The sequence below is a fragment of the Homarus americanus genome, unplaced genomic scaffold, assembly GCF_018991925.1.
Source record: "Homarus americanus isolate GMGI-L3 unplaced genomic scaffold, GMGI_Hamer_2.0 scaffold37032, whole genome shotgun sequence".
Classification (NCBI taxonomy): Eukaryota; Metazoa; Arthropoda; class Malacostraca; order Decapoda; family Nephropidae; genus Homarus; species Homarus americanus.
Window position 1 is genome coordinate 1905326 of NW_024731852.1, and position 19046 is coordinate 1924371.

General features: G+C 41.6%; 1 protein-coding gene across 1 annotated transcript; it reads right to left on the reverse strand.

Annotated features, from left to right (window-relative positions):
• Positions 1-1227: 1227 nt before the first annotated feature.
• LOC121867927 lies at positions 1228-15291 on the reverse strand. Its single transcript, XM_042368072.1, has 3 exons — positions 15245-15291; positions 6450-6542; positions 1228-3095 (listed from the first exon to the last, which is right to left on the reverse strand). The coding sequence occupies exons 1-3, from the start codon at positions 15289-15291 to the stop codon at positions 2837-2839; spliced, it is 399 nt and encodes a 132-aa protein (XP_042224006.1). The 3' UTR covers positions 1228-2836.
• Positions 15292-19046: the final 3755 nt, after the last annotated feature.

The following is a 19046-nucleotide window of genomic DNA, read 5'->3' on the forward strand; positions in this document are numbered from 1 at the left end:
TTTTCCACACCTAAACAGTAATTCAATAAAAAAAGACATTCAGTAATAAACAATAATGAATCTTTTCTACGTGAGAGAAATGACGCTCTTTACGCGACTGTGCCCGTCGTCTCGACGTTGGCGGGCCGTTCGAACCCGTCGAAATTCCAGTTTCAGCCGTCAAAATTTCTATTCATTTATTTTTTGGCGTGTTCCAATAAAATACGTTAAGAATTAAAAACTCTCAAAATTTGACAAGCTACTATACGACTTTTAACCCTTCAATATGTCTTCAAAGAGACCGTGATGCAGAGAAAGTGGTGCTAGTGCTTCCAAGCTTAAGCACAAGTCACTATCTATCCAGGAAAAGGGTGAATTTCCACGGTCCGGCACCGGTCCGGTCCCGAGGTTGCCCGACTAGAGAGGTACGACATTTCGGTCCACAGACATGAAAAATATACTAAATCCACAAAATATCTCACTTATTCAAAGTCCACATACATGCAACACATTTTCCAAATCCACAAACCAAAATAGATTCAAACTGCACAAATGACTATACTATAATCAAACAACAACAAGTCAAAACATTTTTCAAACTACAAATAACTTCAATCAATTACAAACAAACATATACAAGTCTACAAATATTCAAAGTCTACACGTAACTCGACTGCAATAAAACGGACGCGACGAATTGCACGTCAAACTGTATTGCGAGTCCGCGCTTAACTTCCGTCGATTCGAAGACGACCGATCCGCGGACGATTGACTTTCGTCGACGACGCCACATTTTTTACGACTCCGCGAACGGATCTATAACGACAAAAAATAACTCCGCGACTCCCGCGATTTATTGCGGCCGTTCCGGTCGATTCCGACGACGCTAAACTCCCGACAAAATATTCCCGGTGCGCAATTGACACCCTTCAAATTAAAACCAATAACTATTCCACAATAAACAATTTCATCCTCATCAATTTCACAAGTCCACAACATTAACTTACACTCTTCGACTATTTCCCGATATATAACTGCCCAAACCCGACGCCACCGCGTATTCAAACTACAGACGGTACGTTCGTTCTCGTCCTCGATGACAATTACTTTCCAAATCTAAATAGAACTCCTCCTCTTCTTAACAACAAAATTTAGTCAAATATCAACAGAATATATCTAATTCACACTCAACATATTTATAACAACACAAATAAATACAATCCAACATACACACAGCAGCAGTAATACAACCACAAATTCAATTAGTAACAACAAACGTATACAAGGACACAAAAACAACCAACAAAGGGAAAAGAAAGCAACAAACAAACGGGAGTAACAACAGGGTCAAGAGCAATGGGAGGGTGAGAAACAAGAAGGGAATCACAATCAAACAGAGGAGGAGGAGGAACAGAGGGAGAACAAGCAAAACAATAAACAATGAAACGAGGAAGACAAAAGGCAAAGAGGAGGAGTAAAACAAGGAAACAGGAAGACAACGACGACGACGGACAGAAGCAGGTAGGGGGGAGAAAAACGAAGGGAGTCACAATAAAACGGAGGGAGAAGAAACCGCACGACAAACAGAGAAACGAGGAACGCGTCCAAAAAGGAGGACGACGACGGGGAGACAGAGGGAAAAGACAACAGAGGGAAAAGACAACAAAGGGAGGGCTTACAAATTAAACATTGTGCTCGTATTCCTTCCCCTTCCGCTTATCCTACTCGTCCGCCAAATTTTATTATTATACAAACGCCTTCACAATAAACACCTTAACGCGAGTGGAACAACACGGAGTACGGGTGAACGAGTATAAATTCATGCCAAATATATGAAACTACTATTAACCAAAAATATATTACTGCTGCATCGCATATTTCCTTACCGGTAGATGTCGCGGTCTCAAAATAGGTACCCCCCCCCGCTCTCAAACGCACTGCCACAATTACATAAAACTAATACACCTATCAAACCTTCCCGCCATTTCAAACACGCGACTCTTAGCTAACTCTACTTCCAAATCATTCTTTACGCATCTCGCGGGTATACTTCCGTAACTACTGCCGTACTTCCAGGCAGTACCTAGGAGACTTTCGTTTGTGCGCCGCCTCGTCTCCGTCGGTCCTCTTTCCCGTCCCGTAAACGGACCCCGATCCACCGTCGTCCGTATCCGCACGCGCCCGCCGCTTTACGTACGACCCTTTCCTAAACCGCCATTTACTAAATTCGTCGTCGCCCGTCCCGCATCTAAAGGTTATTGCGATCGTCGCTTCCGCCAATTTCCCCGCAATTCCTCTACCGCGCGACTTCTTCAAAATCCCCGTCGCATCCGTTTCTCACAATTACGCCGACTCGGCACTAGCGCGTCAATTACTTTAATACCCTACAAAATATATCATTCGTTGTCCCCCATCACCATCCTTATCACCTTTTACTTTATATCTTCACTAATATATAACTACTCTCTCTGTCCTAAAAAACCCACCAAATAGTCATCATTTCTCCATTCTTATCGGTTACCTCGACAACACCATCCGTGTCGGTCCGATCTCCCCCGTTCTTTTACTTTCAGAAGGCGCGCGTCCCAGCCGCCGCCGCGTTATCTCGTATTTACGCTGCCGTTATTTATGGATGCGTCCCGCCACAAATGACGTGCGCGCCGCATTCCGTGACGTTCTACGATCGTAATCTTCTCCCAAAATTAGTGCAAACACCTAGTGATCACAGGCAACATCTTCAATAAATTCATTCTCGACAAGTATCGACTTCCTCCGTCTTCGCAGAGTCGGTCTCTAAAAACAATACTACAAACATTATAACAATCGTTACAAACGACACGTGCATTCATTTGACACGTTAAATCGTCTTTAAAACAATCGCACCGGCCCGAAGACATCGATGCGTTTCTCCTTCTGCGTCGACGAGTGTCTTCCCGCACTCGGGAGCGTGGTGTTCTTCCCGTGTTCCGGAGCATCTTCCTCGCGCGTCGACCGGCATCTTCGTCCGCAGTTGACGAGCGTCTTCGTCGTCGGTTCCCGAATGTCTTCGTCCGGACCGCTCTCGCGCGCCGACTGTACGAGCCGTCTCCGACTCGTATCGGCGCGCTCCTCCGCAACTGAAACGGACAAATTACTGTCAAAATATATCGACAATTATCTACTATTACAAATTATACTAATTCCCAAACAAACTTCATCTAAGTTCATTCTTTCTACAGTATACCTATACACACTCACCCCACACAAACATATCTACGCACTATTGCCAACTAAAACACACAGGCATACCCACTGCAATACTCGACTACCCCACAATTACGTCCCGCGCAAATTACTCCTCCCGCTCGTGCCGTACGCGGGCGCCGACGTCGCGCTCTGCCGTATCTCCGTAAATACCCGCGACCCCGTCGCCTAATACAAAATCAAACTCGACGCTCCTCCGCCCGTCGGTGCGGCGTGCCGTCGCTTTGCCGCCGATGCCGAACGTCGCCGCCGCCGCCTCGAATACTTAACGATTATCAAAAACATACAATATACCTATACATAACATAATATTAATTGTACATATTCGTACCATTCCCAAGAACTCGAGAAATCTATAAGACGATTGGGAAAGTCCACTCGATCCGGACCGGTGTACTTTACGACCGAATGTACGTCGTGCTCTCGAGGTCGTACCGTTTACGTCTGTGAACGTCTAGCGAACGGAACTTCCGCAGATGTCGCGTAAAAATAAGCGACGACGGAGATCCGGTACGAGGATAAACGTGTTGGCAGCGAACCAAAAACTATACGGTGAGTTCTGCTATAACTCGTGTTTTGACGACGCAAATTTGCTCTGACGCGATTTATGAATTGAGGAACGACATTTGTAAAACGCGAACTCGTTTGCTCCGACGCGATTCCACTCGAACGGTTGTTATGGCTTCGGTTCACGTTCGACATCGCATGTTCAATTGAGTTATGTATTTTGTTTGTGAACAATTGCAGAAATAATGTATGTAATATTTATGTATACAGTATACCTATATATTATAAGTAAATTATAACATTTTAAATAAAAGAGACAATCAAATTACATAACGTTTTACACCCGCGCTCTCTTTACATCACACACGGTGTTTACAGTTCACGTTCGACATCGCATATTCAATTGATTTGTGTGTTTTGTTTGTGAAGAATTGCAGAAATAATTTATGTAATATTTATGTATACAGTAAACCACTCACAAGGTCCTACAGTGACAAGAAAGGGAAAGTGACCTTGACTGTGACCGTCTGTGCCTATTTTTAGCCGTCCTTGTGTTCGGAGGTGGTCGGTAATGCATATCTGTATATTTACTGATCGTAATACTTATCTCCTATAAATAATTCATTTGAAATTTATTTTTTGGCAAAGAATATTCGGTAAATGACTGCATTAATTCTTGAAACTACCTACATTGGTAAATTTAGGACATAAATGATGAACAGAAGTCACGTCATGGATTCGGAGTTTGGTCCTTAACGATCGCCATAAATGTACATTACCGGGTATAATGGTAGCCTCCCTTTTTCGAGAAAAAAGTATATAAATTAAAGAAAATACTTGCAGCATATTTAATATATTACAATATATTACAAATAAATAAATACACAAATAAATTCAAATTCCCTTATCAACCTGCGAGTACACAAAAAGAAAACGGAGGACTAACACATCCTGGAGTGGATAGAGAACGGACATCTCTACTGGGGGACTCAAACGTTTCTTATGTTTTGTGGGCGCTCTAGCATAATATGAATAATATGTAAATTACAATTTACTTATATATATATAGGTAAATTGTCAAAATTTAAATAAAAGATAAACTAAATACGTAGCGCTTAAATTGTACTGTACAGTACAGTGCTGTGGCTTGGCGCGGGGTTATGCAGTTCACGTTCGACATCGCACGTTCAATTGATTTATGTGTTTTGTTTGTGAAGAATTGCAGAAATAATTTATGTAATATTTATGTATACAGTATACCTCTACAGTATATGTAAAATGTAAAATTTTAAATAAGAGAAAAACAAAATACATAGCGTTTTAGACCCGCGCGCTCTGTTTACTCCACACTTTGTTTGAAACACGTGTGAAGTTTTTAAGTGTCCTCGGTGATTTCTGATTACTGTTTCTCCAATTTTGTGACTATGGAAAAGAAGAATATCTCTGGGAAGCACTCTGGTGATCGCATTTCCGGTGGTGATCGTAAAAGAAAGGCTATAACGCTTGAAGAAAAGCTTGATGTTTCATGACTCCTCAGCCTCAACATCAATCTTCTCCCCCAACAAGTTATATTCATATTTTTTCAAGGTAAAGTGTAACATTTACTGTATGATTTCAATATTAGATATGAATGTAACATTCATTTAGACTGTACTACGAAATTTTTTTCGATTTGGAGTAATCTGCACCTAACCCTATTTTCTCCATAAGCCCTGTCATTTCTATTACACGAATTTCTATAACACGATGTTTTACAAGAACACAACTATCGCGTTATAGCAGAACTACCCGTACTCGAAAGGAAATATCTCGTATGCATCCGCGTAAACTCGATACGCCTCGTCTCCTCGGGACGTGTACGGCGATGAGGATAATCTTACGTCTGCGTTCAAATGGTGCAGTGTGTCTGAGGAGGATCCCTAATTACACTTTTAAGGGAAGTGGATATACCCACGCCACGAACTTTCGGCTTCTGTTCTAAGGGATCGTCCCGTGTACCCGCCTCCGGCGTGCCGCGTTCCTATTATGACCCGCAATGTGCATACAATAACGCCTACTTGCAATACAGTATAAAACATAGGACATAAATACATATACCTCATCCTCCATTACAAGCTACTACATTCTTAACCCTTACACCCAGGTGACGTTCCACAACGTCCATCTGGTCTCCCCTTTTTGGAGGAGGGGGTGGGGAGAATTCATCTTGTTTCTCGATTTATCCCAATAGGAAGGGAGGGGGAAGTGCCAGCAGCACCCTAACCCTTGGCTTATGGGTTAAACTCCCATTTTTTAATAATACTTTTCATATTGTATCCAACACTTTTAGACCAGATATGACACCTTCAATTCTATATCTCTCATTATAACACTTGTAATGTCCGTCCCTCTTCCCTCTACGCATTTTCCATGGCACCCGAGTCTCATCGTCGGTCGCATTTTCGTTTCTCCCTCGTTATCTTTACGTTCTACTCTTTTACTCGTAAATTCCTGTCTTATTTCCTCTCGGTGACCGGTCAAAACTTCCTTCGATATTTCGTCGACGACGCGCCGCTTAATAAATTCTCGTCTCCCTTAAAAACCTTCCACTTACTCTACGCAATTCCTACGGAGACGCCGAGGCACGCCACATGCGCATTCCTATTCTTCGAAGAACCATTAAGTAAATACCGTACACTGCGATATAAACATTACAATACGGCGTCGTCCGAGAATCTTACCCGCGACTCCCGCGGTTCGAGCGGCGTCCTCGGCCGGGGTCCGTCGAGTCGCCGGTCCGCACAAAAATGACGTTTCTGACTCCCGTCGGGTGACTGCAAATGAAAAATTAAAGTTAAAAAATATACATAGTCAATTAGGCATGCAAATTATACATGAACCCTTGACAACTAACCCAAATATCTGAGTACATTCTCTAAAGACATGGATACATTTGCCAAACATACACTTTCCATTGGAAAATCTTACATACTTAGACAGCCACCAAACGGGGAGATACCACCTCCGCGGACAATATTGGAAGCGTAATGTGTCGTCTGTGGTAGATCTTCCTGCTACGTGGCATCCCTAAAATTGTGACCGAGTCCCGGATCGCTCGTCTGACTTTCCGCCTCGTTAACACGCGATTGCAGGGTCTCGATTGTTTCTCTTACTATTGACAACACAACAAATATATTGTTCCTCACTTTTGATTTTTTTTTCCATTTTGTATTTCTTTAAGGTTCTTCAGTATTATTGTTACATATAAACTAGATTACCCCATATTTATGTCAATATGTTTTACTTTACTTGTGGAATAAAGCGCCACTTTGAATGCGCACGTGTGTTTTTGTTTCGTTTTTACGGACGGTCCCGAAAATATACCGGAGAGAGCGTCGTCGTCCGAGCCTCTCGCATCATATTTCGTTGATGGCCACCAAAAATGAACACTGTAACTTCAACAATTATTATTATTATTACATTTTCGCCCCGATGTGGGTCGGTGACCCGTGCCCGGGTGGGCTAATTCCCATAAAAAAAATACGTATTATTTATTTATTTTGCACTTTTATACGTACGAGCGTAGACGAAATTAATCTGCCGTCATTTACGCGATCTCATTTCTTGCGCACTTTCGACGGTTCGCCGATTCGACGCGTGCCCTCGTTCTACTCCGGGGGTCGAGTGGCCTCGGGGAGTCTCGTGGGCCCTCGCGGATGCACGTCGAATACCCGACGACGACCCCTCCGGGAACGTCGTCGCGTCGACCTCCGGCGCGCCACGCGACGAGAAGACCGCTCCGGAATTTCGACGAGACGTTACGTCGAACGGCGTTCCGGACTGTACCCTCGACGATGACTACGTGTGGCCTCGGACCAAACCCGAGACACGGTCGAGTGAGGCTTCGGTCTCCGTGCTCGCCGATCGCCGCAATATAATACCAATTAAAACACTGCACTGTATGGCAAGTCTACCCTACAATGAATCCCCAAATCTGCTGTACCAAACATTCACTTGCCTAAAACGGTTAGCACAGACACATCCACCCAGGCAAAAGAGGGGACTTCAATCGACTACTCTTGTTACCGACGACGAAATGTATGGCGGAGGAGCCGCGCGCTCGGTCCGTGGGCGTCAAACCCGAGTGTTCCTTTAATCGAGGGCTGTGGTTCCGCCGGAAGATGCCGTTCCTTAATTTCTGCAACGTGAAAGCCCGTCCTCCCAATTTCTCGCACGGCAACCGCCGGACGCGACCGCCTGCCGATGCCCTCTGGGTCCCACGCCACCCAAACAAACCCACCTAACTTTAGTAAATGGAAACGTACGTGCCCGAGAGTGGCGTACGAGCATTCTACGCGTGTCGCCGCATTTATTCTCCCGCCGAATGCGTTCGCCGATTCTCGACCCTGCACATTTCGATGCGTTTTCCATTGAAGGACTAGGGTGTGGTTAGCAAATTATTTGTTCCTCTAATTGACATATAAACAACTTATAAACCCTTCTTCACACTCACAATTTATAATTATAGTCACATATTTTATAGCAAACTCCAATAAACTTATCTAATATTTATCCCATTAATATCAACACTAATAACTGGTCACTTCGACTAAGTGTGTGTAGTGTAATTGTAATCACACAAAATGTTACATTATTAATAAGGTGGCCATCATATACTATAAAACTTATTAAATAAAACACAAAAAAGGAACGACAGGTGGTAGGAGAGAAAGGTGGTATGTGGAGGGAAGGGATAGAGGGGTGGAAGGGAAGGATAATAGATAAGGAAAGGAAGAGTGGTACGTGAAGAAAGGGAGGAGGGACAGATGGTGGGATAGAGGGGTGGAAGGGAAAGATAATAGATGAGGAAAGGAAGAGTGGTAAGTGGAGGGAGGGATAGATTTAGCTGGAGGTAAGTGGAGGGAGGAAGCGATGGTAGGTAGAGGGAACAAGGGGTGGTAGGTGGAGGGAGGAAGCGATGGTAGACGGAGGGAAGAAGCGGTGGTAGATGAATGGAAGAGGAAGGGGTGCTATGTGGACGAAGGGGTGGTATAGTCGTCAAACTATCCGTTAATCTTTAACGTCGTGTACTCGGAGCTTCCGTCTTCTCGAGTGCCGGAGCGGGTCGCCGCAGTTGTTTTGGGGGTCGACCGTCGGGCAAGTTTTAGCATTCTTACTAAATGAAATACTGTACATTACAAATACACGTATAATATGACCTTAAGCTAAAATAACCATTGACTGAGCTTTAGTTATCCTTAAAATAGCATCCATAAAAATAGAAAAACACGTAGGTTATTCTCGACGATCGTCTCGCGTCGGAGAGCGGCACTCGCCGACCCGTCTCCGGAGCGGTGACGGAGCGACGATCTACGGTCGTTCTTCGTGTCCGTCTCCCGGATCGCGCTTCCGCTGCCGACTGCTGCCGTTGCCCGAGGCGACTTCTTCTGTGGGTTAAGTTTGTGATGTGAATGCTGCCTGCATTTAATAATTATACTGCACTACATCTATACAACCACTGCATAGGGTATTATAAATCAATCATAATGCCCTCATAAAATATCGTGTTGATAATTTTTAATTTGTATCGTGTACCGGTAAGCAGAGTGTCGAGTGGCCGGAGGTGTGTCCCGGGCCGACGGTGAGACGATACCCTACGTGATGGAACTAATCTACGATCGTAACTAGTCTATTGCTAGAAAATGCAATATACTGCACGCGAGACTACGTAAACGAGTACTTCTCGCAAACGACGACGGACCGTACGACTGCGCAATACGGGCCGAATCTCGAGCGGGCCCGCATCCGCGGACGGACACGAGAGAGCGGTCGTCGACGGACACGCGCGCGACAAAAATCGCCGCGACTATTTACTAAACGAAGAAACGGCACGCCGACGTCGACGACCCGACGGCATTGTCGAATATTACGTCGTCGACGCGTTTACGTAAAATTGTTACCGGTCCCGCGTACGCGTCGGTGACCGACGCACGTGCGGTACGACGTCGATGTGACGCGAGGCGCATTCCTAGAGAGCTAATAGCTTTAAACCAAATTCGGACTCAATTAAAGTGGTTTCAATGGAACAATTTACTTTGGTACTCGAGACTAACACAAAATACTAAAAAGACCCAATATACCCAAATGCACCTCGGCCCATCTCCTACAAAACATCGTTCTTGTAGTATCGCGTTAAAACGGACGCTCGTAAATCGACGCGGCTAAAATTATGAGACGCGAAATGGCCCGTTTACTCGTGATCGGATTCGCGGCAAGATGGGGAGGAGGGTTATCGGTTTGACAGTTGATGCCAAGGTCTAGAGCTTATTTATTTATCTGTCCTTAACAGTGACTTTCAGTTTTTCTCTTATGAAATATCACTAAACTGACTTGGAAGAATATAATTAACATTGCTGGAATTCTTATAAAATTGTGATTACTTTGAATATAAACATGCTATAGTTCACATACAAATTTTAGTTGTAACTAATTTTATTACAAAGGGCTACAAATTTTTATCTCTTGTGCAAAATATACAACGTTTATGTTAAAATTATTAGCCGTCTTGTAACGATTTTAGCGATGCAAATTAAATTCTCCTAACTTTTGTCTGTGATATTATTTAAGATAAAGCCCGGCGACACCGACGGTTGGCGCCCGGGTCAGTGGCGCGTTTTTTCCCGGCCGGGAAATGACCCGGGTGAATATAATTAACATTGTTGGGATTCTTGTAACATACTGATAAATTTGTATATAAACATGCTATAATTTCCACTAGACATAACAATTTTAGTACCCAAATCAAATTAGTACAACAAAACTCCAGCTTTGCACTAAGGTCAATTACTTCTTTTAGTATGGTGTGTGCATGTAAATGGATGAAAATAAATGAAGAAATTGATGTAAATTTACCCAAAAAATACAGTTGAAAAACTTTATATTATAAAATGTACTACAGTACTGTACACTAACGTACAAAAATTTTTATCTCTCGAGCAAAATATATGACGTTTACATTCAAATTATTGGCTGTCTTGCAAGGATTCCAGCAATGCAAATTATAATCTCCTAACTTTAGTCTGAAATATTATGTAAGATAAAAACTGTAAGCCTAAAACCCTGGCTGGGGGAGAGAGTTAAGAGGAGATGTTTGACAGTTTGAGCCGAAGGTCTCTCTGAGTTTATTTAACAGTCCTACTGAGCTTCTCTCATTTTAAAATGCTAGTGAAATGACCTGGTACAATATAATTAACATTGCTGGGATTCTTGTAACATACTGATTAATTTGAATATAAACATGCTGTAATTTGCACTGGACATAACAATTTTTGTACCGTAATCAAATTAGTACAAGAACGCTCCGGCTTTGCACCGACGTCGTTTATTTCTTTTACGTTTCTTTTATTGTGGTGTGTGCATGTAAATGGATGAAAATAAATGAAGAAATTGATATAAATCTACCCAAAAATACAGCTGAAAAACTTTATATTATAAAATGTACTACAATTTTTATATCTTCAACAAAATATATATAATGTTTATATTCAAATTATTGGCTGTCTTGCAAGGATTCCAGCTATGCAAATTGTAATCCCCTAACTTTAGTCTGAGATATTATATAAAATAAACACCTTAAAGCATAAAGTTATCACCAATGTTTTGTCTGGGAACACAAGGAGGGAGGTAGCCAGCGAGCGTGGGAAGAAGGGGGAGGGGGGGAAGTGAGGTGACAGTGTCTTTATTTATTTGAGATAAGATTTGACAGTTGGCACTGAAGGCCTGAGTGTATATTTATCATTACTTAAGAGTGACTAAGCTCTTCTCATAATTTGCCACCCAAACGACCTGGGTGAATGTAACTTGTAAGATAGTATTTGAATATCTGTGTAAACAATCTATATTTGCCATAGACATAACAATTTAAGTACCGTAATCGTTTAGTACACGTACAGTACGGGTTTGCACTCGGGTCCATTGTTAACCGAGGGACCGCTGTAATTGCAGTATACTTATACTGTACAATATTGACTAAATTCACTAGATAACGTACATAACTAATGGTCGGTAAAACTTGTCAAGTCTCTCGGTATGAGTGGCACGTGTTAGTGCTCGAGTCTCCCGTCGTGGAAGTCCGTTTTCTCTCCCTTCGGGATGCCCGAGTCCATTTTCTCTTAATCTTAGAGTGCAGTGCACCAGAGACTTCGTTATTCCTCAGTAATGACACAGAATTTCAAATTGCAACTAGGGTTGCAATTGTTGAGGCAACTAGATATGTCCGATTACAGCAAATGTGTTATTGTCAATTTGTAGGTGAAAGATTTTATCCTCAATAGATGTAGGTTAACATTACACCTGGAGGAAAATGCTTACTAAAGCCTAAGGAATGATATTCCTTTAACACATAACATCTAGCCAGTACGGGAAGGATCGTCGTGTCTCCATCAGGGGGGTCTTGGAGTGGTGGTCCAGCAGGCATCACGGAAGTGTTTTTTCGAGGGGGGGGCACGGACGTACGGTCGGCCTTTCACATACGCGGGTTTAGCATTCACGGATTCGCAAATACGCGGATTGCCCCGCCAGAGGAATATTCTGTACATTGAAGTAATTGAAGTACAGTCGGCCCTTAACATTCGCGGGGGTTAGGTAACAGAGATACCCGTGAATGTTAAAAATCCGTGTACTATTGCTACCCCCCCCCCCCCAAAAAACAATCCCTGGCCCCCCCATGTCCTTATTTACCGTATATACCTGTGTGTAGTTCGAGTTTTTAAGACCAAATTATTTGGCAAAAATTGGGGGTCGACCTCTAAACGGGTAATAGTTTCGTTAGGTTGAAAAATATTTACCAGTAACTACCAGTAAACAATGGAAACGATGCACCAACACACCACCAGCTGTGAGTGTCGGTACAGTTGCCAGGGCAGATCTCTTGCGAGCCCAAAGTAGCCAAATCCATGGTATGGTAGCACAGGACGATGTAAAACAAAGTATTCATTTATTAAAGTTAACTCGTAGATACTGGACATAAATTTTTGTTCATTACATTTGAAGCATCAATCTTTGTTAATTAAATTTGAAACAAGAAAAAACTACGATACTGGATTTTCATTAAAATATTACATCACATTTCAGCAAAATTACTATTTATTTCCAAGAATATATACATTCAGGCGCAGTTTAGGTAAAATATACGTGTGATGTAACATTTTTTTAATTGAAAACGATTCGAAAAACACGTACCCTCTAGCCCTGTTCAAGGAAAGGACTGGGAGAAGCTGTTTGGTGCTGCAGACGATGGCAAGGAAAATGATTTGGATTGATTTTAATGAAAATATTCAGATATATGGTATCGTAGTATTTATTCAAGTCAATTAGGATAGAATATTATTGTAATACAACAGTAATGACGATGTGGAGGAGGCGGAGGGATAGAGCGGGGAGGAGTGGTGACTGGCGGGAGCAGGGACGAGTGGAGATGCCAGCCAGTACATTACGGGTGTATTAATTGTTTTTATAGCTATTTTTGCATTTTAATGTTAAATCCTGTACATTAGCTTTCAACAAAACTACCATTTATTTCTGAGAAGATGGAAATGTAATATTTTTGCTGAAATGATGTACGTATTACAGTGGAAAGTGACGAAAGCAATGACTTTCGCTTTCTTTCGTTCAAAAGATGTTACCGTAATCGCTTTTCGAATGGTTTTCAGTTGTGGGATTATAAGGCTAATGACAGGATAGAATATTATTGTAATACAGTACGAGTACAACAGTTTTTTAACTGAAAATCATTCGAAAAGCGATTACGGTAAAATATTTTGAACAACGAAAGAAAGCGAAAGTCTTTCCTCATGATTTTATCCCACTTCCCACTATAATATGTACGTCATTCCAGCAAAAATATTACATTTCCATATTTATTTCCGAGAATATATTCATTCAGTCACAGTTAAGGTAAAATATACTTGTGATGTAATATTTTAATGAAAATCCAGTATCGTAGTTTTCTTGTTTCAAATTTAATTAACAAAGATTGATGTTTCAAATGTAATGAACAAAAATTTATGTCCAGTATCTATAAATTAACTTTAATAAATGAATACTTTGTTTTACATCGTCCTGTGCTACCATACCATGGATTTGGCTACTTTGGGCTCGCAAGAGATCTGCCCTGGCAACTGTACCGACACTCACAGCTGGTGGTGTGTTGGTGCATCGTTTCCATTGTTTACTGGTAGTTACTGGTAAATATTTTTCAACCTAACGAAACTATTACCCGTTTAGAGGTCGACCCCCAATTTTTGCCAAATAATTTGGTCTTAAAAACTCAAACTACACACAGGTATATACGGTAAATAAGGACATGGGGGGCCAGGGATTTTTTAGGGGGGGGGGGTAGCAATAGTACACGGATTTTTAACATTCACGGGTATCTCTGTTACCTAACCCCGGCGAATGTTAAGGGCCGACTGTATATGCTATCGGATGTTAACCGGCGCACGACTGTATGTGTTTTTGAAAGATGCAAATCCTCCGAGGATTCGCATCGCACGTAGCGCGAATTTGGATTGCGTGTCGTAAACGGACGCCGAGCCGGTCATTACCGGGATCGTACGTCAAATGAACCGAGGAATTATCGGAAAGACACAACGGGGAGAGAGGCGCTATTATTAGCCTTCGCGACGAGGGTACGCGCAACGCTCGAATAACTCGGCACAATGGGGCGAGCGAACCCTCGGGCATCGCGATGGGTTACCCGCCGCTAAACGACGGGCGACGCGCCGATTAAAATCTTATTTTGACGTTAAACCGACGCCATTTACGTATCGATAATATTTGGCAGATCCCATTTAGACCAATATATTGTATATTGCTGTACCTGTTCACTCTAATATCAACTACTATTTGCTCCGTCACTCCTCAAAAATCAGACGTGTCGTCGACGACTACATTGTGCATCTCGGTACGAATAAAACCGTCACTACGACGCGGTGGCGAAACGTATGCCCCGAGGTCCGTCTCGGTCTAGCTCGTGACGTTCCAAAACTCTTCCGTTTAATGTATATTCCGATATTATTGTAATCCTCGGTTGGGGCCTCGCTTCTAACCGGCACGATACATACATTAATATAGCTCAATGAATTTCTTGTTATAGTAAAGCATATACCGTACGGTCGTATGTCACACGAGGACGACTCCCTCGCTACCCGCCGTCTACGGCTATTGCTCATATAGTGACCGGATGTACCTGTACCAACTTATGCTGATGCACTGGGGATCACAGCAAAGTATTTCATCTAGAGTTTCAAATTTTACCGCTAGAAAATTCAATCGATACTTTTTGGGGGACCGTACATAATTTGGGGGGAACTGTTTTCGTTGTAGAAAAGTATCTTGGCTTTTATAATGCGAGTCTATAGGAATAGTGATTCGATTTACCATAGGTTTTTATAAGACACAGTACTCTTATAAACTGGGGAATGCCTGTAGAACTTTCCTAACATTCAAAGTACCACAATAATATTAAATACAATACCACAGACTACTTGAGGTCCAGTAAACTTTATGTCCAGCCAACTTCATTCTAGTTCACATCAGGTCCACTGTAGGCAGTGATGGAGAAAGTGCCTGAAAATATTACTGTTGATATGTAAAAATTTAAACTATGTCCTGTAGTCTTCTTCAAAACTATGCAAATACAAGTTTACTCAACTCAACTGATTCATATAAGTAGAAAAAAGTATTTAGAGTACCACAGCATTTATAGAGTATCATAATTAATAAACAATGACATTATGTTTTGAAAACGAAACTTAAAGTTATTAATATACTGTACTGTACTTTAAAGAAACACGAAATAAACACACATTCAAAATTGGGTATGGGATGAAAAACGTGAATCTGGGCCAGATTTTGGAAGTGTCGCGTACCGCCGACGCCAATGGGACGCGACTTTACGCACAAACATTTACATAAATGCCCACTTTTATAGGATTACTGTACAAGTGTACTGAAATACAAGAACAGGTTGTACCTCTCCGGTCCGGCAACCACGGGACCCGACCGGTGCCGGACGCCGGAAATTTCCCGACCGTGGAAATTCGCCCTCTTCCTGGACAGATAGTGACTTCTGTTTACACTTGGAAGCACTAGCACCACTTTCTCTGCTTCGTGGTCTCTTTGAAGACATATTGAAGGGTTAAATGTCGTACAGTACCTTCTCAAATTTCGCGAGTTTTTAATTCGACGTTTTCTATTTGAACGCACAAAAAAAACCCGACACATTTAAAACTTTTGACGGCGGAAACTCAAATTTCGACGGGTTTGAATGGCCCGCCGACGTTCGGACGACGTGCACGATCGTGTAAACGGCGTTATTTCTCTTATGTACGAAAGATTCATTATTATTTATTACTGAAAGTCTTTTGGATTGAATTAATGTTAGTGTGTGCAAAATGAGCAATACAATTCATTAATAATATGCTCAATATTAAAACGCGAGGAAATGAGACGGCACCGTTTTCGTCGATTACAAAACCAGTGACTGACTGGTTCTACGTATAAAACTGAAGAAAATAAGACCCTGGTTGTAGCTGTAGAAAAATTAATATGGTTCTTTTAAGTAATGTTAATAAATGGAACAATAGAAGTAGCTAACGATAATGGTAAAGAAAAACAGAGATCGCGTACGCGAGTGCGCACGCGTGAAAACGTATCGTCATTACTTTATGTAAGAATGTGAAAGCAACACTTATTTACTGTTCATATATATTTTAATTAATGTTTCTGAATTTGTTTTTATTGAATTAATGTTTGTGTGCAAAATTAACAGTACAATTTATTACTAATACGTGTAATATTAAAACACGCGACGAGACGAGACGGCTGCCGGCATTGTTTTTGTTAAAGCTTACAAAACCGGTGACAGATTGGTTCTACATATAAAACTGAAGAAAATAAGACCCTGATTGTAGCTGTAGTAAAATTAATGTAAAAAAATTAATATGCTTGTTTGAAGTAATGTTATTTAATGTTAATAAATGGAACAATATAAGTAGCTAACCATCAATGGTAAAAAAAATGTGAAACTGCGCGTATGTAAGTGCGCACACGTGAAAACATGTCGTCGTTACTCTACTTAAGAATATGAAAGCAACACTTATTTACTGCTAGAATATATATTGAAGGGTTAAATGTTGTACTCTGTATAGACAAGCACAGAGAGAGAGCTGCCGGATGTAAACAAACCTTAATTTCCCCCGGCTTTGTCGTTGTTGTTGTTTTTTTACGGGGATTAGCCCACCCGGGCATAGGTCACTGACCCACATTGGGGCCTGAGGGGCAAAAATTTAATACTCCTGTAATAATAATAATAATAATAATCAAGATTAAAAAAAAAAAAAAAAGCTGCCTATCTACCTATTGGACAAACTAAAATCGTTCCGGATCACAGAATGCCGGACTAGAGAGGTACAACCTGTACTCTAATACACTCGGCTCGTACGCCCAATGACACGACGTGAAGTGACGACGTCGGTATTACCTCCCAGCGGCGTTTCTCCGTTTGCCGTTAACGGCGTCGTGTGCGAGACCGGACGGGTCTGTACGGTCGAGTCTCGACTTGTCGTACCGAGGTGTGTTGTTGGTCCTTGAAGCTTCCTGGAAATGTGACCAATAGCTATATAATACACAACACTGTAAAACTATTATATTATAGGCAGGGATTATTTGACCGGTACTCGGCACAATATCCGCCGCTTATTTGACAGAGATCTAAAATAAAACTAAATCCTTTTGTCAACAGAAATTATACAATTAAATAATACCATAATGTAATGACTTGTTTAATGCCCCCAACCATCCCGACTACAATCCTATACGATCCCCGCAGGTCCCGGTCAAATGGCCGACGGTTATTTGGCCCAGAATCGTGGTCAAATAACATCTTCGTACACTTATAATAAAGGCACTTGTTTGTTTAGTACCACATGGAGAAACTGATTACTCAAATAGGTTAGATTAGGTTGAAATAATCTTGTTCCAACGGTTTTTGATGTATTTTCAACTTTTATGACCTTCGGAAAATAGCTGCACGGCCAAAACGATAATTTTACCAGTTTTTATTTGGATTTTTTCTAATAAATAAATATGATCTTAATTTCCTTACACTAACAAAAACAATGAATCTTCCAAAGTGAGTTAGACTTTCAACATGAAGGGTTAAAAAACAACATTGAAAACCCTACCTAACCTAATCTAAACTACCTAACTTCTTGCGATGGACCAACAAAAACCGAATCGGCATACCCGGTTTCGTACGCGTCCAATAGTGTTTACATTTCGTGGACGCGACCGACGCAGAACGAAACTGCGACGATCTCGACGGATTCTTATCGTGCTGCCGGGAGAGAGGCACAATTTTGCGGGATTTATTATTTAAATCTTTCTGCTGTGACCAATCAGAGGACAGTGCAAATTTATTATGATATTTACACAGGAGCAAAAACTTTTTTTCTAGATATATTTAAGCCTCCTTCGTGACCTAAACGTTGAAGACGAGAACCGACTCACAGACAAAACATTAAAACACAAAAACAAAACACTAAAGAAATAACTTTTTCTGTTATCACCAGTTAAATACAGCTACTCCTCGACTTACGACCTACTCGACGTACGACGGAGTGGCCATTTTTTTGGTCTGGTAAACACAGCTGTGAGCGCTAGCTCCCAAATTTGGGATGTTTTCGAGCCTATTATATTATCTGAAGGATATATAGACTTACCTACTTGTGTATAAGGACCTGAGGATAAGATAAGTATCGTCAAGCAACTTTGGTGTTGGGAACTTACTGCTCGGGGTCCCATCACTCCTGGCTGGGTGTTGTGGGATGTCAACATTGCCCCATGGAAAGTGAATTTTCGCTTTAGAACTCTACATGGAAGAGTAAAGAAAAGATAGTATTGGACGAAGTTCTTGAAGACCTTGAGTTGAGTAGTGATGAGTCTAATACGAGTGATGAAGCACAAGGGAAGTTCGAAAGTGAGAAAATACAGCTACAACAAGAGGTAGTGAATAAGAAAGAAATTTCTAAAAGAATGAGGGAGACAAGCTGGCAAGAGGACAGCGAAAGCAAAGAAGTGAGAGAGGAGAAGAGACAAAAACATCTAGGACAAAAAACGTGTGTGGGTGGTAATAATAATGGAAATAACAGAAAGGAGATAGTGGAGAATGGATCAAGAACAGAGCAAAGTATGGAATTTGAAGGAAGCAGACAAGAACACACACAAGGTAATGTTGGTCGTGTCAGGAAGAGATTAATTTTTCCACAGTCATGCCC